General features: G+C 32.0%; 2 protein-coding genes across 5 annotated transcripts; both read left to right on the top strand.

Moving 5' to 3' along the window:
- Nucleotides 1-127: 127 nt before the first annotated feature.
- LOC101202751 (U-box domain-containing protein 33) lies at nucleotides 128-7,582 on the top strand. The gene is made up of 9 exons (XM_031887978.1): nucleotides 128-1,340; nucleotides 1,864-1,985; nucleotides 2,225-2,346; nucleotides 2,900-3,004; nucleotides 3,274-3,607; nucleotides 3,753-3,902; nucleotides 4,107-4,634; nucleotides 5,336-6,076; nucleotides 7,000-7,582. Exons 1-9 carry the CDS (start codon nucleotides 1,187-1,189, stop codon nucleotides 7,183-7,185), a joined length of 2,442 nt encoding a protein of 813 aa, XP_031743838.1. The 5' UTR covers nucleotides 128-1,186; the 3' UTR covers nucleotides 7,186-7,582.
- Nucleotides 7,583-11,110: 3,528 nt separating this feature from the next.
- Nucleotides 11,111-19,246, top strand: LOC101221987 (signal peptide peptidase-like 4). 4 transcript variants are annotated; one of them, XM_031887592.1, is made up of 15 exons: nucleotides 11,151-11,591; nucleotides 12,224-12,382; nucleotides 12,547-12,658; nucleotides 13,523-13,642; nucleotides 13,750-13,901; nucleotides 14,010-14,192; nucleotides 14,671-14,705; nucleotides 14,762-14,779; nucleotides 15,344-15,506; nucleotides 17,356-17,409; nucleotides 17,775-17,867; nucleotides 17,962-18,104; nucleotides 18,416-18,486; nucleotides 18,671-18,754; nucleotides 18,839-19,246. In XM_031887592.1, exons 1-15 carry the CDS (start codon nucleotides 11,454-11,456, stop codon nucleotides 18,949-18,951), a joined length of 1,638 nt encoding a protein of 545 aa, XP_031743452.1. In that variant the 5' UTR covers nucleotides 11,151-11,453; the 3' UTR covers nucleotides 18,952-19,246. The 4 variants fall into 4 exon arrangements, 3 of the variants coding, with proteins under 3 accessions (XP_031743452.1, XP_004138500.1, XP_031743453.1); XM_004138452.3 differs by lacking the exon at nucleotides 14,762-14,779 and having other exon boundaries at nucleotides 11,155-11,591; XM_031887593.1 differs by lacking the exon at nucleotides 14,671-14,705 and having other exon boundaries at nucleotides 11,157-11,591; nucleotides 14,766-14,779.
- The last annotated feature ends 3,260 nt before the right edge of the window (nucleotides 19,247-22,506 follow it).

Here is a 22,506-nt window from a genome sequence, read left to right on the forward strand (position 1 = left end):
AACATTTACTTTTTTTTCTAATTTTTTCCATCCCCTTTATTTGTTATATTTATGTTAATATAAATTTTAGAATATGGTAGTTGTGGTTTGTGGTTTGAATTAATTGTTCTAAAAAAAGAGTAGACCTAATTAAAATTACTCGTATTTTAGTTATAAGTTATATTTAGTAAACTTTAAACGTTTATTGTATATACAATATTTATAACCTATGTAAGAAAATATAGATTTCAAGTTTACGGACAAAAACTAATTTAAGAAAAGGATTTGACAAAAATAAGTGTCAAAGTTAGGAAGAATTAGACTCAAGATATAAAATGGGATACTCAATGTATTTAATGACCTGTGAACTACTAGACCAATGACGATTCCTTTGAAGTATATCTGATAAAACATAATTTATATATTTTAGATGGACAATGTAAACCAAATCATTTACATTATTATTATCATTTGTTTATATTTTCATATTATTTTCGGAATAAAGTTGCTAAAGACTTTATTTTTATTATTTGTATATGAGAAGTATATTGCCAAAATATATATACAAATTTGATGTATAAACTTTTAATATAAGAATTAATATTGGTAGAGAGAACGTAGATGTGAACGAAAGATATATACGTTTTTGTTGTACGTCATTGTATATTATTTTGTTTGATGTTAACGTCATCGTATTAAGACCGTATTCTTCAAATTTTAAATATTAACACAGCTGACTTCTTCTTCTCCTTCTACTTCGTCCTCAAGCAATCGATTGCAATGGCGAGAGAAAGAGAAGTGGACCGAGTAAAGTTTCTCATCAAATTGCTTCTTCTTCTTCTTCTTCTTCTTCTACATCATCATCATCATCCCATTTTATAATCACTTTCTCACCTCTAACATTCTTTCAAATCCATCGCTACAGAGTCTCTCACCACTCACCATTTCCTTCATCCATTCACTTCCCTTATTCTTGTTATTACGAGAGAATCCAATCTGGGTTCCGTTTCATTTATAACTTCATTCAGATACTCGTCGAAGTGTGATCAGAAAAAGGGTATGTGGGGGAAATAATGAAGTGAACTGAGAAATGTAGAAACGTTCTATGAAATGGCTGATTGTGTGTGTTTATTCAGAAACTGAAAGATATTGAGTGGGGTTTTTCCTGTTTTGAGTTTGAGAAAGGTTTGCTGATTGTATACGAATTATGGCTGGTAGTAGTGGAGAAGATTTGGTTTATGTGGCTGTGGGAAATGATATAAACGAGTGTAAATTGAATTTGGTTTATGCTATAAAGCACTCGGGTGGGAGGAGGATTTGCATCCTTCATGTTCATGAACCAGCAAAGTTCATTCCAATCTGTAAGGCTCGTAAACAAATTTCAATATGTTCACTTAATTTTGCTCAACCGTGTGATGATTTTCATTGCTTTTGGTGGACACAAGTTAAGATATTACTCTTTTCTGTTGATATCTTTTGCATACTAACTAAGATGTTTTTGACTTTTTCTTGAGTGGACAGCTATGAAAGTTGTTTCTAAAATACAACTTTTTATAGATTAATACGAGGAAGTATATCCTAATTCAACGTTAGAAATTCTTGAGACTAGTAGTATCGTAATATGATATCAGATTAGGATCTTTTCTATGTTTAAATTTCTGTATTTGTTTTTTGCTCTCCATATCAAGAAGAAGAGTTAATCCAGCAGTTTCATTAACTAAAATAAAGTTCGCTCCCAGATGTTTATGGAATGAATGAAATTGAACACTTGTATGAATTGGAGTATTTCTTAGAGTTGTTTGAGATAATAGCTAGAGTTGACTCACTATTAGTAGCTTGATTATGGAAACATCTGATTAATTTTTTCTGAACTCTCTCATCAAGTGGGAACAAAATTTTTGGCAAGTTCAATGAAAGAAGAGGAAGTAAATGCATATCGCGAACTTGAGAGGCAGGATGCTGATAAGATTCTCGATGTATTTCTTCTCCTCTGTCACCAAGCTGGGGTAAATATCCATTGTTCTCTCTCTCTTTTAATATTCTTTCACTGGTCATTGAACTAAATTGGGTTTTAGGATCCGGGTTTAAGTAAATAGTTAAATGTCTCTCTTAAATATACAATGTGAGAGTCATTTTTTGGCTTTTTGATGATATCAACAAGTTAACCGGTTAAACAAGGAATGATTTTGAATTTCATTTGGGATTTGCCCCATTTGTTCTTCTATTCACTAATGTCTTACTTCAGGCTCGGGCAGAGAAACTTTATTTTGAATCCGACAAAATTAAGAAGGGAATTGTCGAACTTGTCTCGCTTCATGGAATTAGAAGCCTTGTTATGGGTGCAGCAGCAGATAAGTATTACTCAAGGTACACTCTAGCTACTTGTATTTTCTTTTCCACGTATATCTTTTTCATCTCTAAAAGTAAAGGGTATCATTTTATTTCCTTTGTACTTTTTTGTTATTCCATTTGCACACACCATGCACTCTGCTCTGCATATGGTCCACAGCTGAAAACTCGGATGAAATGATGGTTAAAAGTAAAAAAAAGTACAAAAATTAGGAGGGGAGATGAAAATAAATGTAAATAATATTAGTTGAAGGAAATTAAGAGGACAATTTTTTTTTTTGATAAACGTAACACTTCATTTAGTTTGTTGCTGTTTTGGTTTTGGCATAGCAGTCATTAGTCTATAATTAAGCGAATAAGAGGACGATGATAGCTACTTAGTTGCCCTTTAAACAGGATATACCGATTACTGATCAACAATATTACAAGTTTTTAATAGCTTAATCATTGTGAGGTTATCAGTCTTTGGGATGGTTCAGGGTTGGAAGTAAGGTGACATCAAATAGTTAATTAAATCGACGAGAATACATCATATCTTGATGATGATGGTTTATCTTTTCTGATGTCACAGAAAAATGACAAAAATCAGATCGAGGAAAGCTATGTATGTTCACCTGAATGCAGCAGCTTCCTGTCAAATTCAGTTTGTTTGCAAAGGGCAGTTAATTCGCATTAGGTTTGTTCTCCTTAATCTGTTTTCACACTGTATGTCATCAGTCCCAAATGGTCAAATATTGGCATGTTGTGGAGAACGAATATCCTAACTTCTGATCAATTCTTGAACTTCTGGCTAATTCGTGTGGTCCTTAAACTTTGGTCAATTCGTATGGCAATATGGCTAATGATCAGCAGGAGACTTATAGAACTGTTATTGATTGCATACTTATTGTTTTAAGATAGAAATTTAGTCGTCTGACAACTAATGCAAACACTACACATAAATAGGGAAGCTTGTCCACAGGAAACTCATGCAGATATCTCACCATCATCACCTCAGTCACAGAACATCAATGGGGTAAGTTGGAGAACAGAGCAGTTTGGCCTATTTAATGGGAGAATAAGCAACAGTCCAACAATTGTTATGGAAAGGCTTACGATTTCAGAGACCATTTCAAATGCTAGTGGGAGCCCTTTTGAACGTTCATATGCAACAAGTCCTTCTAGTGGATATATGGATGTTGCATCTTCCAGGACTGAGGAAGATGCCTATGGACTAGGATTAAATTCTCCTCTTCTGTTGACAAATTTTGCTACCAAAACTTCTCCTCCTCATTTTTCGGTATGCTTCTGAGTATCAGTCAAAGACATTGCTTTATGCTTTACATTCAAAATTTTAGCTTTGATCCGTGGACTTTTTCTAGGCCAGAAAATGAATAAGTGGACAGGGAACACAGTGTTTTTATTTTGGCCTTTCTGTTTTTCAGGGATTCCAGCAAGATGGAAGTGCTGATGATAGTCTTTATATTCAACTTGAAAAGGCGATAGCTGATGCAGCAAACGCCAGGCGAGAAGCCTTTAGAGAGGCATTGAAGCGAGCAAAAGCTGAAAAAGAACTTGACGAAGCTATTTGCTGGGTAACTCTCATGTCAACTGTTGTGTAGTCTGATCTTATTCATTTATTATGCACATATTGTATTATCAATCAATTGTGTTGTTGCGACTTGTAGTCTTTTAGATATTATAAGTCTTGGATTAGGGTGTTCTTATTTCATCAAGTTGTAGTCAGCATGCAAATATGGAACATCTATGATCTCATATGGTTTTCATTATATATTCAGGCTAAAGTTTCTGAAACCTTGTATGCTGAAGAGTCAAGAGGAAGGAAAGACGCTGAAGAAGAGCTGTCAAAAGAAAGAGAAGAACTTGACGATGTGAAAAACCAAGTAAATGAAATGATGAAGGAGCTCCAAATTGCCCGAAATAACGGATTAAAATTAGAGAACCAAATTGCACAATCTGATGAGATGGTGAAGGAGTTGGAGCAGAAGATCCTCTCAGCCATAGAACTGCTGCATAATTACAAAAATGATCGAGATGAATTGCTGAAGCAACGAGATGAAGCACTCAAAGAATTGGATGACATAAGGACAAGACAAGTAGAGGCCATGTCTCAACATAGTGCTCAACTAATCTCCGAATTCTCATTCTCAGAAATTGTAGAAGCGACCCGGAAATTTGATCCCTCCCTCAAGATTGTAACGGATGCAAATGGAAGCATGTATAAAGGCCTGCTGTATAACACTGAGGTTTCCATAAAAATGCTCTGTTCTCATAACTTGCAGAATCCAGTAGACTTTCAACGTGAGGTATGAATAGCTTGATGCCTTCTAATCTTTCTGATGAGTTAAAATATTTATTGTCATATATTTTTGCAGCTTGATGAATCAACTTTGAAGTTCCATAAATTCTACTAGGATCGTCTATCTCTTCTTTTTAAGAGAATTCAAATGTTTGAGATGAATATTAATTTTTGCTTATGGAAATTTCTTTCATTTATTTCTTTAAGTTGTAGATATAAAAATAATAAATCTAATTGTGTTGAAGCATTTAACACAAGTCATTAATTCAAACCAGTATAGCTTTAACATATAGTTACATTAACTGATTAATTAACTAATATTAATTGAATTAATTAGTTTTCAAATATGATTACAAGTTTGTATATTGCTTTGTTAAGTCAGTCACCCATCAATCCAAAAACTTGAGTTGATAGACTATGGTAAATTAGATTATAGCAATACTTCAATACTCTGACCCATGCTTTCACATTTAAGAAAAAAAGGAAATTTGTAGGAGGAAACTAATATTATTGTGGAAAAAAATTGACATTACAATAATTTGAATACAAGACCTCCTATTATGCTATTATGTTAAATCACATCAATTCAAAAAGTTTTGTGGTGATTTTGTGATACAGTTAGGTCCCAAATAAGAATAGAAGTCTAGAAGAATCCCATGTCAAGTCAATATCAAACATTTCCTTAACATATATTGTTTTATATGTTAGGTCGATGCATTGAGTAAGCTTAGGCATCCCAATATTGCCACGCTCATTGGAGTCTGTCCCGAGGCTTGTATTCTTGTTTATGACTATTTTCCGAATGGAAATTTAGAAGATAGGCTAGCTTGCAAGGACAATTCTTCTCCGTTATCATGGAAAACTCGGATACTTATTGCTACACAGTTATGCTCAGCTCTTATATTTATTCATTCGAATAAAATTTGCAAGACCGTTCATGGTGACATGAAGCCTTCCAATATACTATTGGATGCAAACTATGTTCCTAAACTTGCAGGATTTGGAACTTGTCATTTTTTGACTCATGATGAAAAGTTGAGTTACAATGAGAATTTATCTGTCGGATATGATGCGAAGAGGAATCATGAATTCCCTCTCACAACAGAGTTGGACATTTATTCATTTGGCACGGTATTACTAAGTTTGTTAACTGGAAAATCATACTTGAGGATGAAAGAAGATGTCCAGATCGCCATAAAGAAACGAAAATTGAAAGATGTATTGGATCCACGAGCAGGGGACTGGCCGTTCGTGCAGGCTGAACAGTTAGCCCAGTTGGCATTGAGGTGTTGTGATACAGATAGTATGTACAGGCCAGACCTTGTGTCTGATGTGTGGAGAGTACTTGAGCCAATGAGGGCTTCTTGTGGAGGTTCACTATCAGTATGCCTAAGCTTTGGGGACCAGCAAGTGCAACCTCCTCCTTATTTCATATGTCCTATTTTTCAGGTTAGTTAAATGCACAGTCCTCTCTTTATTGGCTCTTTATTCTTGCTTTGATGGCGTTTTAGTTAAAGAATATGTGTGAATGCAAATTTCTGTCCTGTCTCGTGTACGTTTCTTTCACTATTACTGCCACTCTTTTGTATATTTTTCTATGAACCCTCTTAGCTAACTGAAAGCTATCTTGAGTTGATTTTTTAGTCCTCTCCATGACTCTGGCTGTTTCTTAATACAGTTCTTTCATGGGGCCTTGGTTTAAATATACTGTTTGTACCAATACTTCCTACTTCTATGCTTTCTTTTTTTTCAGTTCTTAAAATTTAAGAAATCTTCTATTTTGGTATCTAAATTTTTAGAATCTCAATTTCAGTCCTAGAAATTAGCATCTTTCAGCCACTGTATTAGTTAATTTAGACTGACCTAACATCATCATTCACTGGACTTAATACTTCTTAGAGGCTAATTATTCTCCAAACATTAAATGATGAAATTGTTGAATCCGCTAGATAGGGAGTGATTAAAACTTAAATGTGCAAGGCCCATTCGGAAATCATTTCATTTTTACTTCTTTTTTTCAAAGTTGCATTCTTAATGCAATTTTTTTAAAAAAAGTTAGGTTTTGAAAACTAATTTTTTTAGTTTTCAAAATTAGACTTGGTTTTAAAAAACATGAGTAAAAAGAGGATACCAAAGTAAGAGATTTGCGGATAGAAAAATGTATGTATAGGATTTTTTAAAAGAAAAAACATAATAGTTACCAAAGGGGACCTTAGAGATCCTTACCATAAAAAAATTCTAGATGTCGGAAGAGAAATGAAAATAGTATTTGAGTTTGGTTATTTCACTAGAAAATACATATTCTATGTACAATATCCAATACATCTAATAATGGATTAATATTTCCACTCCCTCTATTGGCAAATACTCAGGAAGTCATGGAGGATCCTCATGTTGCAGCGGACGGGTTTACCTACGAGGCAGAGGCTTTGAGAGGATGGTTGGACAGTGGGCACGACACTTCACCGATGACAAACCTAAGGCTCGATCACCAAAACCTCGTCCCTAACCGTGCTCTTCGTTCTGTAATTCAAGAATGGTTGCAACAGCACCAGTAAGTCCATTAATTCAGTTTGGTGCTATGTTTCTTTCTGTTGTACATTATTAATGTTTGCCATTCCAAAAGTAGGGGGAAAAGAAAAGGGAAATATAGAAAGAGAGAGACATATATGAAAAGGGAAAGAATAGAGAAATGTAAAGAGATAAGATTAAGATATAGAAAAAGAAATGAACTATTTGAATAATATGTTTCCTTTTTGTTTGTGGTGGGTTCCTAAAGTTTAGAGAATGAATCTGCTACCATCCTTTTTGCTATTGGGTAGCAATAGTACAGAAAAGTAAGTCCATTCAGTTCCATCTCATTGTACATGAAAGTGTGAATTAATACATATTACATACATGTCTGTTCCTTATATTTCAAAGGATTACTTAATATATAGATCAGTTCAAGCCAGTTGTCCATTATACAACATGCTATTTTGCATAATTCCATTCACCTTCCAATGAAATGAAATCAATTATTCAATGTTGGCTTTATCATTTCTTCTAATTCTATATTGCGTAAATAGATTGGAGAGAGAATCATCTTGCTGGGAAACTTACAGAAATGATTTTTCACTTCTAATCAAATCACATCCAAATAATAAAGATATAATAATCAAATTGTAGCTTTGAATATTTTCTTTTCCTTTCCTAGAGCTCTAGCCTATCAAATCAAACAAAGAATATACATGTAGCAAGTGAAGCGTGACGAGACAAATAAATAGGCAATTAGAATAACAAAAACGAAAATACAAATAACAAAAAGTTCAATTAAGTAGTCTCTCGTGAGAAATGAGATATTTTGGTAATCTTACAAGTGGCTGACCCTTATCATAAGCCCATTCCTCATAGACCAACTATCGTTTTATCCGTACAAAAGTCCCTATAGTCTCATAGTGGAGAGCTCATTTTCACACAGCAAAACTCTCTAATACATAAAATTAACTCCGCACGTGGGATTCCTTGAATAAGAAGGGCACATGTGCGGATTGGACATGAGGTTGAAAAGAAAACCATGTGGTGTCCCTACATTTGTGCCGTACGGCTTCAACTATTTACAAAAACGAACCAAATCAGATGCCCCCAGCTTCATCCAACTTCGACACGTGTATCCTTTCCCATTTGCTACCATTCTCATCATTTCTACCCTCTAATCAAAATACAACACGTGTTGAGTTATACGTGGAGTTGGTTGCACGTCGGGTCGGGCCGGAATTATATTTCCTTCTCCCAATTTGTTTTTTTCGTACGGCTAAATACGGAGGTTGGAAACACGTCCAGCCGGTAGCCAGTCACCGGCTTCCATGTTCCCTAACGCGCTTCTACTTTTTATACCCGAGCGTGGCTTTCACACTCAATGTTTTTTTCTTCACTTTTTTTTTAAGTCAGTATTAAATTAAAATTAAAAAGGTCAATTTTTTTCTTCCAATAACTTAATATTCCTTTACCTAATACTTCTTCTTTTTTTCTTTTAATTTAGTGTTTTGTATCTGTTTAAATTTTAATTCATAAGATTATAATAATATGTGTTTGGAGTCTAAATTACTATAATATATTCCGATAATGAAATAGTTTAACACTCCGATAAAAAATAAAAACATGATTAATATAAAATAATAAAGATCGTAGCAAATGAAATTTTAAACAATGTCGGATTTACAAAATGAATTATTATAGTAAATATATGAACTATTATCACATAAAATTTTGATTCATAATTTAAATTAATTAGTTTATAAATCTATTTAAGACAATCGTAAAATTTACCTAATTTTTTTATTAAATGTAAATATAAATTGGTACAATTATTAACTTACGCATTAAAAATGTTAATTTTTCTTAGTAATTATTTTTAAAAGGTTTTTTTTTTTCATTGGTTGAAATTAAAAAAAAAAATTGTATTGGATGCATTAATTATTTATTTGTCACATCAAATGTAAAGAATTTAGTCCCACTTCTCTTCCATCAAATAAAAACAATCTCAAACTTCACTCAATTATGTATATATATTTATATATACACACATATATTGAATTGTTTTATTTATTTTGTTATTGTGTAATGAAATTTGGATCGTTTTTGGGAGAGTGATCGATGAGTTTAGATTGTACTGTAACCCAAAATTTATTACTGAATTGACGTTTTTTTATTCGATTTATAATATCAAATTCATTTTTTCTATACCGTCTTTAATTCAACCCTCTTTTTTTCACTAGTTTCACTCTTCATGATTTCATTTTTTTCGTTCTACTCTATATTAATTTTTCATGCATTCCAATACTCTCCGAATTTTGAGTAATTCGATTACATTCTAACCCTTCAGTTACAATTTACATCGAAGTAATGGTCATTTAGGTTGCTTGTAATTATTGTTTGATTAAAATACTTGATAGTTTTTTACCTAAGACATTCACCAATATCAATCAAATATTGGGTTATATTCCATTGATTAAGACATTGGTGTGTCCCATTTTTAATCTTTTAGATTAAGTTAATGAACAACACTCTTCCACCAATAAATTAATTGTTTTAGTGTACACTTTCTACTAATATTTTTAAAAATCAAGTCAAAATTTGAAAACAAAATAAAACGAGTTCTAAATTAGACTATTAATTAAACTACTTTACTTAACATACATAAAATCGATGGTAAGAAAAATGAAACGGTGATATACTTATTTTTCACAAATGAAAAAAAAAGTTTAAATAGTTATCCAACAAGTTTGAAAGTATCCATTTTCACGTCTTAAATGTAATATTAAAAACATTGCATGTTTTCGGTTCCACCTAACAATAAATTTTGAAAAATAAGAAGAATGCGATAACCTAACTAAATAAATAAAAAAAGATGTTAAGAATGGATTAGGTTAGGAAGTAGTTTAAGTCCAATACACATTAGAGATTAAGGTAATACAAAACTGCCTAAGCTTTTAATTTAATTAAAGTGGTTTGTGCTTATTCATAAGAATTATTGAAGTACATAATTATTTAATTTTTGTCTCTAACAAGTAATAAAATAAACAATTCTTTATAACAAAATACGCAAAATAAATAATCACTTTGAAAATTAACCAAATTAATTACAAAATATAACAAAATTTCAAATAATATTAATGATATAAATTGATAGTGATTGAGAGATGGGTAGAAGTCTATCAATGTTTAATCAATAAGTTATGAATTTTTATTATATTTATATATATTTTCAGTAGATTAAACCAATTAACAAAACTCTTTAACAATCAAAAGTATTTTTTAATTATAAAATGCGCAAATTGATCCAACTACAAAGTCTACTGGATACATATTTGATTCAACAATCTTTTGCACGGAACAAACTCACACCTAACAGTGATATAACACAATTAGTTATTTTTTAAGTCAATCACATGACTCGTGTGACTTAATTTTGACAACTCTATAATCAAAACAATTCAATCAATTCTATAAATATCTTTACCAATTTTTAAAAAAGATTAAACGATATTGGTTTGAAAGAATCAAACACTCAACATATTCACCAAATTTTAAATTATGCTGGATTTACGTTAGCTTAATTAAAGTCGAGTAATTAAGAAACAAACGAGTACCTAAAAATACAACTACGAGTAGATAGGAAACATTTGGTGTAACTTTAAAAGGAGTGTCTAATTAATACTTGAGTGATACTCAAATTAAAACATGGAGTAGCTTTTGAATGGTGATGTGATTAGAGATGAATTATCAAAACTCTTTTAAGAACAATCAATAATGGAAATTAAATTTAAGTGAAAGGAATAAGAAAAGAAAAGTTATTATCCATATATAAATCAAATCATGAATGGTGAAAAGTACAATAATGGAGGTCGTGAGCTTGGGAAAAGGACAATAATGGAGTCAGCTACTCTGCAATTTCTCCCACGCTATGGTGACGCGTGTATCATACGGATAAACAGCAACGGCTATGGATTCATTTCTCTCTCAAAAACCCCACAAAAGTTTAATCGAAGAAGGAAAGAAAGAAACCAGTTCAATTCAACGGTTCTTGTAGACGGCGTTTTCTATTCGTTTTTCTTTCACTTATGGCCATAACGACGATGACCCAATAGAAAATCAAAGTAAAGTCTGAAGTTTGAAGCGATCTCTTTCTCTCTCTTTGTTTTTTTTTTTTCTCCTTCTTCTTCTTCTTCTTCTTCTTCTTCTCTTGTAGCTTCCTGTGAGCTTCTTCGATAAACTGTAAAAAGAAAACCCTATTTCTTGCTTTGGATCTTGGAATTGGAATCGGTTTTGGGGTTGTTGGGCCGTGATGAATTCGCGGGGAGATGTGATTACTACGGTACTTTTGGGTTTGATGCTGAGTTTGAGCTTGGTTTCAGCTGGGGATATAGTTCATCAGGACAGTGTTGCACCTACACGTCCTGGTTGTGAGAATAACTTCGTTCTGGTTAGTACTTGTGGTTCTTCTCTACTGCTGTTTTTTTTTTCTTTTAAAAAGTTCACTTAATTGGAGGTTTCAATTTGAATTTCTTGTTCTTGGTACTTGAATTGTGTGGATTTGATGGTTGGAAAATCTGGGTATTTGCTTATTTGGCTATAAGTAAATTGGACGAACCCCTTCAGAGAAAGCGGGCTTAATTGAAGAAATGAAAAGTTGGGACTTGATGGTTTCGTGGTTTGTTTGTGATTTATGTGTCTGGTTTAGTTAGCTTATAGAGCTTCTTCATTCAATTATTCCCTCTCTGTTTCTCTCCGTCTCTTAAATGTTTTTTATGATTCATCTTCTTCTTGTTTCTCAATTATTCCCTCAAATGTTTTTGATGATTCATTTTTGCTCTTGTCTATTTGGCTGCTAACATGGTAACAAGAAACGAAATAAAACGATGCTTGTTTTCTATGCTGTCTTGTTATATGTATATACTGGCTGAGAACTAGAGTTAAGATAGATTCAATGGACGGAGATTCGAGGTAGAATTGATTTTTTGTTCAAACAGTGATGACTTTGAGGATGGTACTCAGTTTCTCCTACAATTATATCTGTGGCGATTTCATGTTGTAGTTCATTGATTTTCTGTTAAGGTGAAAGTCCCTACTTGGGTCAATGGTGTAGAAGCCACTGAATATGTTGGTGTTGGTGCACGATTTGGCCCATCCTTAGAATCAAAGGAGAAACATGCCACCCGCACTAGAGTTGCTCTGGCGGATCCTCCTGATTGTTGCAGTATGCCCAGAAATAAGGTAAGATTTTCTGATATCTATTTTCCTTAATTTAGATATTAATAAGAAGTATGACTTGAAACATACATCGTATTGGTTGTTGGTTTTTTGTGTTGATGCATCTAAAGTTAAGTATACTTTAAAGTTCCATTAATTTGAAGTTGAAATGTTTGGTGTGCTTGTAGCTGGCTGGAGAGGTCATTTTGGTACTTCGTGGAAATTGTAGTTTCACAAGTAAGGCAAATATTGCAGAGGGTGCTAATGCTTCAGCCATCCTTATCATTAATAACAGTAAAGGTATCAACATTTTCTTTTCTTATCATTCTTGTTATATTAAGCCATTGATGACAAAAGGATCTGAACAAACTATGACTAGAAATTTATGCATATCACTCTGCTACAAGAACTTTTGAGATAACTTTTTTTTTACAACGGTTGCAACAAGTTGTGGATATCTCTCATGCTCTTGTTAGTATTTTTACTATTTCAGTGCTTCAAAAACTGACCAAGAATTTATTTATGAAATGAGCATAACTTTCATACTCCTCAATGAAAGTTCCGTTTCCTATCTAAGAAAAAAAAAATTCGGGTAGGTAGTTCATACTCTATTTATGTATAAATGCTTTTCTTTTATTTATCTCAATGAAAACAATTTCTCTAAGAGTCCTTATACTTTAGCTAGCTTGTTGTAAATTGTACGATTGAAACTATGTTAGGTACCTAGATAAGAATATTAGTATTAAGTGGTATAAGGTAATTAGATGGAAAGGTATGCTCAAGAGGGAGGGTTCTCAAGTACCTTGAACTTGGATTATCTTGTATTTCTTCATAGTTATATTTCAATATATTCAGATCCGGTTCTTGTTAGGAAGTCTCCTAACAAACTACTGTGGTTTGCTTAACGTCAGCCTCTTTTCTGTCTTTTTTAGTTTAGATTTTTGTTGCCATTTGCAAGTTGTTGAATCTTTGGCCTACCATATCTGATATCACTTCTATAGTCCTTTCAAGTCCGTTTGGTTGATGAACGTTATTTTTCATAATTTTGTAACTGATAGAATGGTTCAACTGTCCATTCTGGAGTTTAGTTCTTAAATTCTTGTAAAAATCTATTAAAAATTCTTTTTTGTTTTTTAAAAAATACAATTCCTTTTTTTTGTTCAGAACTTTTCAAGATGGTCTGTGAGGAGAATGAAACTGATGTAACCATAGGCATACCTGCTGTTATGCTCCCTCAAGATGCTGGTGAAAGCTTACAGAAGGATTTGAAGAGCAATATCTCAGGTGTGCATTTAATTTTGACCAATCTTGTGGTTAGCAATTCTTTTGTGTTTTATTCCCCCTTATATTCCATTTTAATCAATTTTAGTGCGAACTTACTTGTATTTCAGTATCTGTGCAACTTTATTCCCCGCTTCGACCAGTAGTAGATGTTGCAGAAGTATTTTTATGGCTTATGGCTGTTGGTACTGTCTTGTTGGCCTCTTATTGGTCTGCATGGACTGCAAGAGAAGTGGCTATCGAGCAAGATAAGCTGTTGAAGGTCCTATAGCTCTTCTCCAAATCTGTCTATTATTTCACATGAGTTTCTCCTTGGGTACTCCGTACTGGGTACTTTCTGAATAGTTGACGGACTTTACTCCATCTGCAGGATGGTTCAGATGAATTGCTGCAGATGGAAGCAACTGGTTCCAGTGGTTACATAGATATTAACACTACAGCAGCAATTCTATTTGTCGTGATTGCTTCATGTTTCTTGGTTATGCTCTACAAACTAATGTCTGCCTGGTTTCTTGATGTTCTGGTGGTTCTGTTTTGCATTGGCGGTGCAGAGGTTTGCCTATTCTTCTCTTTATTCTGGATGTTTAGATGGACAACTTGCTTTGTATCAATAAAAAAATTGTCTATGAAATCTTGTGGATGTTGTGATGTCCAAAATTGAATCAATTTATTTTATTCACCAGTAAATTGTTTGAAGATGTCAGAATCTTCAAATGTTTGATCATCAATTAACAGGTACAAAAGAATTCCTCATAAAAAAAGAAAATTAAAATAATTTAACTTGTAGATGTTTTGAAGAACTTTTCTATAATTTAATTGCTTGAAAGTTTATCTCTATGTGGTTGTATTTGTTGTTCATACTTTTTTTTTCTCTTCTGGGAGTTTGTATCTTTTAAACCTTTATTATTTTTCAGTACACTAACGAGAAGTTGTTTCTTGTTTTATATTTTTTAAAAAAGATATTTTAACAAATTTAAAATTTCAACTGGTGTGATGGGACTGAACCTCAGAATATCTATGTTCTCTAACAGGGACTACAAACTTGCTTGGTGGCTTTGTTATCATGGTACGTATCTTCCCTCACTTGTGCATGGTTCAATTTTTATAACTGCTTTGCTTAAGGAAGAAGAAGAAAGGAGTGTAGGTTCTCTCTCTCTCTCGTTTGGCATGCTATATTTTTTGTGAGCGTTTTGATATCAGCTTTGTGTAAACATGTGATATTTATTTTTGCATGGTTAGATTACTCTATAAAACTTATAGTTGAAAGATAAACGATAATGAAATTACAAGATAAACCAAGTTTTCGAGGTACTTAGACCCTCCCAATGTTAAGGTCTCTCTCAAATCCTATATCACTCACCAAAATATTGTTTGTCCTTCCCCATCCCCACTCCATCTATTTTTTTAAAAAAACCATCTATTTAAAACAAAAAATCTAAAAAACTTCCTAAATAATTACTAATATATCTTTATAATATTCCAATCAGCATACCTATCAGATACAATAAATAACGAATTAATGTTCAAATTAATTAATACCATTCAAATAATTATATAATTTAACTATGTACTAAAAACATATAATGTATTTCTATGGGTATCTGGGAAAAGAAAAGATGACATTTTGAAGTTTTTTGAATTTTTCCATAATATATATCTCTTTAATTTTTTAGTGGGATGAAACTGATGGCATAAGAACTATAGTTTCAGATGGTTTGAACATGCTGCTGAGTCATATATCAAAGTACCCTTCTTTGGAGCGGTGTCACATCTTACGTTGGCAGTTTCTCCTTTCTGCATATCATTCGCTGTTCTTTGGGCTTGTTACCGCAAAAGATCTTTTGCTTGGATAGGCCAAGATATCCTTGTAAGAAATCGCTATTTTCATTCTTCCAATTTGCTTGCTTTGTTGCCTTTTCATTTACATCTAAAATTTTCCCAAGTTGAGCCTCGAAAATTAGTCATCACTTATATTATTTAAAAATATATATTTTATTAAAAAATTTAATTTCAGAATAATACTCAATGCTCGAGTATTTATTCAGTTGTGATTTGCTCTCTTATCAACTTGATGTATAAATTTTTTACACCTTTCTTGGTATGGTTTGACTGGAGATTTTGTCTTCCTCCCTGCTCTTTAGTGTTCATTCTTCAGTAGAAGTTTAGTTGAAAAATCATCTGGTTTAACAGTGCATATCTTCTGAACTGGGACAACTCGTGGGTTTTCTTCTATAGCGGAAGCTATTTAGATCGAATAGGAAATTGAGGAAGAAAGTATTTTTCTGGGAGGATAAGTAAAAGCAGTTCATAATACAAGAGGATAAAATTAAGTTTACATAACCCTTTTGTATGCCCTTGAATTTTTTTGTATTTTTCTTGATGAAAGCTCGGTTTTTCCAGAAGAAAATTAAATTTACATAACCCATAGGATTATGCTAAGGGTTGAATGGTAATTTAGCATGGTATTAAAGTAGGATGTTTTGTGTTTGAAATCATGTAACTTAGTTTCATCTCCTTCGCAGTTAATATAGACAACCACTTGTGCCCTTGTTCTAAATTCTAATTCCACAATTGCAAGTGAGTAAGAGTGTTAAAGTATTGATATAACATTCAATTAATAATAACTCATAAGTTTAAGCTTTTGGATTGAGTGTGATTTAACAATATGATATTGGAGACACACACTTACGGGAACGGGGTTAGAAGGATGTAGAACTCCCATGCATGAGCTTGGAAGAAGGAAGAGTGTGGCTTAAGAAGAGAAAAGAAAAGTTCTTGAACTCACTTCATCGTACTCCTTTTTAATTGGAAGTGGTCTAGTTTCTACTGCATTTCAGCCTCTAAGATGTAGTGCCATGTTTATTTTGTCCTCCACATCATCCATCAAACTCCATGTTCCTTGCAGCGTACCTTTAGCACTACCTCTAAAGTCTAATCTCACTTCGGTAGATTTCCCAATCCTACCCTTACTCTGGTCTTTGGTCGCTTGTTTTTTCCACTCCTTTAAGAGTTTGTACTTTGTGTCTTTGAACCTTTTTTATTTCTTCATTTTTTAAAATTATTATTATTAATACTTCTATTTATAGAAAAGTTTATTTTCTAAAAAAGTAATCAATTATTGTGATAATTCAAATTCTGAGAGTATATTTGGTCACCCCTTTTCTGTAATTATACATCTAAAAGAAAAATGATCTGGTCATGGTTATATGCCTCTTTGCGCCAACATTTTCGTGGATTGGTTCTTCTTCTAGTACTTTATTTCAGTGATGTTCAAGCTGCATTTTAGTCCCAAAGATTTGAATACTTTTAAAAAAGATGATAATTGATTCTCTTTCTAATATAAGAATATTTATGTCTCTTTGTTTCTGTTTTATAAACTTGAGACGATAAATTACAGATTTCTAAGAGACACTTCTATTAATAATTTAGTCGAAAAAATAATCTGCAAGCTCTGTGGTTTTAAATAACTTTCTTTTGTGGTTAATAATTCGGAACCTACCTATGGTTTGAAATGATTATCTTCTAGGTATGTAATAGCTCTTTCACTATCCTAGGCTTTAATTTAGATACTTAAATATTAGAGACCCACATTAATGTTACAGTTCCATGCTTATATTTAGTTTGAGTTATATCACATTTACAAGATCCACTCATTTGTTTGATGTGATTTCTTTAAAATTTCATTGAAATGACTTCCTGTTCCCACTTTTATTCAGGGTATTGCGCTCATAGTTACAGTCCTCCAGATTGTTCGAGTTCCTAATCTCAAGGTAATTTTTACAAAAATAAATAAAATTGTTTTAATTGTTGTCTACTATCTATAATTAACTTTGAGATCACAAGCAACTTCACATATATCAAATATAAGTGTCAATGTTACCATATCTTTTCTAGAAAGTGTTTTGCCCAACTAAATTTAAACTTAGGATCAGCTTTTTGTTATTTTATGCCTAGAAAATCCTTTTATTTTGCTAAATACCAGCTCTAAACCGTTGTGTGTACATCTAACAATGTTGTTGAAAATTCCCTTAGACTGATTTTTGGAATACGAGCATATAATTGGAAATTTTAGAAGAAAATGAACACTGGGTCTGGGTCTCCAATTCTAAGTATTCAATTTGTTCTCTGTTATCAGGTTGGGACGGTGCTCCTCAGCTGTGCCTTCTTATATGACATATTTTGGGTATTTGTATCAAAATGGTGGTTCCACGAGAGTGTTATGATAGTGGTAAGTTGCTTGTTAAAGCCATCCCCATTTTCCATTGTTTTTCATACGCAATATTATTTGTTTTGAGACCTTGTCTTATTGTTGGGAATTCCAGGTTGCTCGTGGAGATAAGAGTGGAGAAGATGGTATTCCCATGTTGCTAAAGATTCCACGGATGTTTGATCCTTGGGGAGGGTACAGCATTATCGGATTTGGTGATATTATCTTGCCAGGACTTTTAGTTGCATTTTCACTAAGGTGAAAGAAAGCTACAAGTACAACCTTTTCTTTTTGTTCCTACATTTAGGATTCAAGTAAGTTTGACTTCAGTAGGTCAATATTAAACTGTCAAATTGGGCAACTTGGTGGTCTCAACTCAAAATATATGCCCACGCTCTCTCTCTCTGAACACACTGTCATCAGAAACTGTTGTACCATGCGGATAATTCCTAGCAATAGTACCCACTTGCATATGAAAATCTCTGCAAGTTCTTTTAATTGGAATGCAAGAGTTCTGATGCAAGTCACTCGTCCCTGGAACTAAATGGTGGATTGCCTCATTTGTGCAGATATGATTGGCTTGCAAAAAAGAAACTCCGGGCAGGTTACTTCGTCTGGGCAATGACTGCTTATGGCACAGGTTTGTTAAACACTACCTGTTTTTCTTCTTTTTTTTTTTTTTCTGGAATCCTTTAGGGCTTTATCTTTCTTTTGTTGCTCGTTTGTGTTCTTCCTGTAATTTCGATAGGACACAACAAAAACCTGGGAGTAAACATTCAAAAGTTGATATTCTGAAGTTGGTCTTTGTTCATTTTGCATTTTAGGCCTACTCATCACTTATGTAGCTTTGAATTTAATGGATGGACATGGGCAACCAGCTTTGTTATACATTGTTCCTTTCACCCTTGGTAAGTAGCACGGTTCAATAACCGGATCTGCGATCCTACCCAACAAATCTAATTTGCTAAGAAAAACGATTGATTTGCTTGCAGGCACATTTTTGACTCTGGGAAAGCAAAGAAGGGATCTTAAGATTCTTTGGACAAGAGGAGAACCAGAAAGGCCTTGTCCACACATCCAACTCCAACCCTCATCTCAACATTAAAAGGAACAACAGTAAGTAACTTTGCAATCATAACCAACACCTGTTGTAATAGTAATACCAACTGTTATTAGGAGCACAAAGAACTTAGAGAACTCTTTTTCTTTCTTTTTTACCTTTCTTAGGCTGTAGATGACTTCCCTCGTGTAATTGATAAAAGCCTTTTTTTTTCCTTTTTTCCTTTTTTCAAACTATATATATACTTAACATAGAAAAAACACTCTTGTTTTCGAGCTGCTGTCTCTGCAGTTCTGTTACTCCTCGTGTTAATGTGATGTTTTACTGCTGAGAATCTAAAGTTTTTTTTGTTTCTTTTTGGAAATTCAACGCTTACACCAAAGTAAAGTAAGTAGTAGAGATGCTCTCAAACATGTAGCTCACTAATTATCCCAACATGGCCGTATTCGAGAGCATTTTTCAGTAACTGTTTCTAAATTTACAAAATATGTTTAGAAAGTCAATTCAAACGGACACTTAATCGATGGTGACATTTTGGCTAAACAAATTATTTATTAAATCATCAATAATTATTTTTCATTTTACTTTCATTTACATCTTTCTTACGTTCACGAAATTTTGTTATTTTTTGTAATAACTATTCCTTTTAATAAATGTCAAAACTGTTTAAAATATTTACGTAATATAACAAAATTATAGGTTCTATTATTGATAGATTTCTATTAATTTCTTTTAATGTCACAAATAGACACTAAAAACATTAATAATTTTTAACAAACATAGATAATTTTTTGTCAGTGTTGATTAATGTTATCGATAGATATTGATAAATTTTATTAGTCCTCCAACGAATTGAGCTAAGGCGTGAGGTCAAGCATAAGGGTTTGGGCTCCTCCACGATCTTATTGGAGCACTTAAGAGCAGTTTTGGTATGATTTGGCTCTCTCATTCTCATTGAGGGTTGATTATATCGTTTGGTCCAAAATTATCTATAACAAATATATTCAACTAAAATATTTTAACATTATCATATTTTAATAAAAAAAGAAAAATCTAAAGTATTAATATTCTAAAACTTCATAGACGAAAGCCGAATAAAATTAATAATTAAAAAAGTTTAATATTTCGTTATTCATGTCAACCCATATTTTTCAACAAAATACTCACATATTTCACATTGTTATTCACGTCAACTACTCAAATAACTTTTCTACGATTACTACGATTATTACTAACTCAACTCAACTCTGTTTTTTTTTTCATACTCATGTTTTAGAATTTCAATTATGACATATAAAAGGAAAAAAGTTATAAGATAAATTACAAATAGGAAACATTATACAATTAATTAAATTTGGACTCACAACATGCATCAATAATTTGATGAACATTGAGATGTGATGTGTTAGATTATTGTCAAATATAGTCTCACACATACACTAATTTCCATGATTTGTTAGCTTGTTGAGTCTAAATTTCTACAAATTACATTCTTTTCCATACACTTTCTATATATATATATATGCAGTGGATTCGACCTAACTCAACAAATTGACTAGATTATATTTCTTACCATTTATTTTCTAATTATTGGAGTTTCAACCCTAACAAACAACATTAACATAATGTAGATTTGCATACCCAAACAAAATGTAGAAAATTGACTTAAGGAAGAACATAGAATCATTGTAAGATTTCTTGGAAAAGTATCCAAAAGTCATTTTGTGGAGCCAATTTGGAATAATATTAAAAGAGTGGGTCACCCATTTTATCAAAACTTCAACTACTCCTTACTAATTTATTGTATTAACCAAACCTTCAACTTCCCAACCATATATTACTTCCCTAAGTTTCCCTCTCAACTTTTCTCTTTTCTCTATCTCTCATTTTTGTTTGTCTACTTTTTCCAAACTTACCTATACTTATATATAAACTCGTCTCTCTTCACTCTATCAACTTTCAAGAACGCTGTTTATTAAATTTTATGTCTAATACGTCTTTGACATATTTTAAATGGTTAAAAACTAACCGAATTGTAAACTCTTATTTTTTTTGTTTGATTGACTTGTTTTGTACTTCAACCATCGCGAAAAGAAGTGATTACATTGATTAAATTTTTTACTTTTTAATAGTAGTGATTAAGTTGATTAAGATAATGCAACTCTTTGCAAATTTACGAACTCGTTTTCTTATAGTATTAAGATAGGCCAAAGTAAAAGAGTAATATTAAGTTGCACCTATGTTCGTGTTCTCATCCTTTCTGTGCATACTAAAAAATATTTTTTGATAATTTATATTCTAAAAATATAATAGATTTTTTTTTTATTTCCACTCCTAAACTCATTAAATGATAAAATTTATTATACTTGAATGCATTATTCTAAATAATAAATAAATATGTTTGTGAGTAATTGATATAATAAATTTATGAAAATCATTTTAAAATGACTCAAAATCAATTTAACATTTAAACTTTTTTTTGTAAGAAAATGATTTTGAATAATGATTAAATATTTAAGAAAATGATTAAAAAACATAAATTCAAAAAATACCTCTTAAATATACAATAAATAGAAGAAGTTCAAAACTCAATCTTTCTCCCTCACAATTAAACATATTGTTAAGGTTGCCATATAGTTTTTTTCATTATCTTTGAATGAATTCATGGTTTGTTGTTGTTTATGATATTAAAAAAAAGAGAAAGATATAGAGATCCTTATATTAATTGTAAAAAGTATATCTCTTTAAAAAAATAATGAACTGAAAAAAGGAAATAAAAGCCACTAACCACCAAAATCAATTATGAACAAATTTAATAGCCAACTAAAAGCAACAACATCCAATCTCAAAATGCATCCACATGAAACTGTACAATTATTCAAACCAAATTTAATTTCAAAATAGTGACTGGAAAGTGATTAGAGAGATCTCCATTGTTTCCGTTTAGGTAGAAATGAAAGAATAGGCGAATTTTTCTCATTTTACGAAAACGAAAGGTGTGTATTCTTCGTCTTTATCGTATTCATAACTTCATTTTATTGTCATGTGTATTTAATTTAATTGGTTTTAACTAAATAGGCGATAATTTTCCTATGGAAATTCGATATTGCTGTGAGAATTTTTCATTACGAGTAGAAATAGAGACGAGGAAGAAGTCATCGTGACTTTACACCATCTGAATTTTTTCTAGTATTTGGTACTACCAAGCTCTCTTTCGCACTATAAGTTTGCTTTTATGAAGTTCGTATTAAAGTCAAGTTAGTCCTACTTTATTTATAAAAACTCATTTGACGTGGCAGATAGTATATAGATTAATAGATTAATTTTTCATCTAACTTTTGTGAGGACTTGAATTAATGTATCAAAAAAGGACTTTAACATAAGAATTGCAACTAAAAATTACAACGTAAACAAATAGAAAAACCATATTAGTTTTAGAACAATAATGGTTGCTTACCATGGTTATACTTATCAAACAAAATAGATTCAATTAGTTGATCGTAAATCCACGATTGATTTGTGTGTTATTTCTATTTGTTATTAATAGAGAGTGGAACATATGTTGTGAAAACAAATATGACTATTTACAATAATATATTT

The sequence above is a fragment of the Cucumis sativus genome, chromosome 6 (genome assembly GCF_000004075.3).
Source record: "Cucumis sativus cultivar 9930 chromosome 6, Cucumber_9930_V3, whole genome shotgun sequence".
Lineage (NCBI taxonomy): Eukaryota > Viridiplantae > Streptophyta > Magnoliopsida > Cucurbitales > Cucurbitaceae > Cucumis > Cucumis sativus.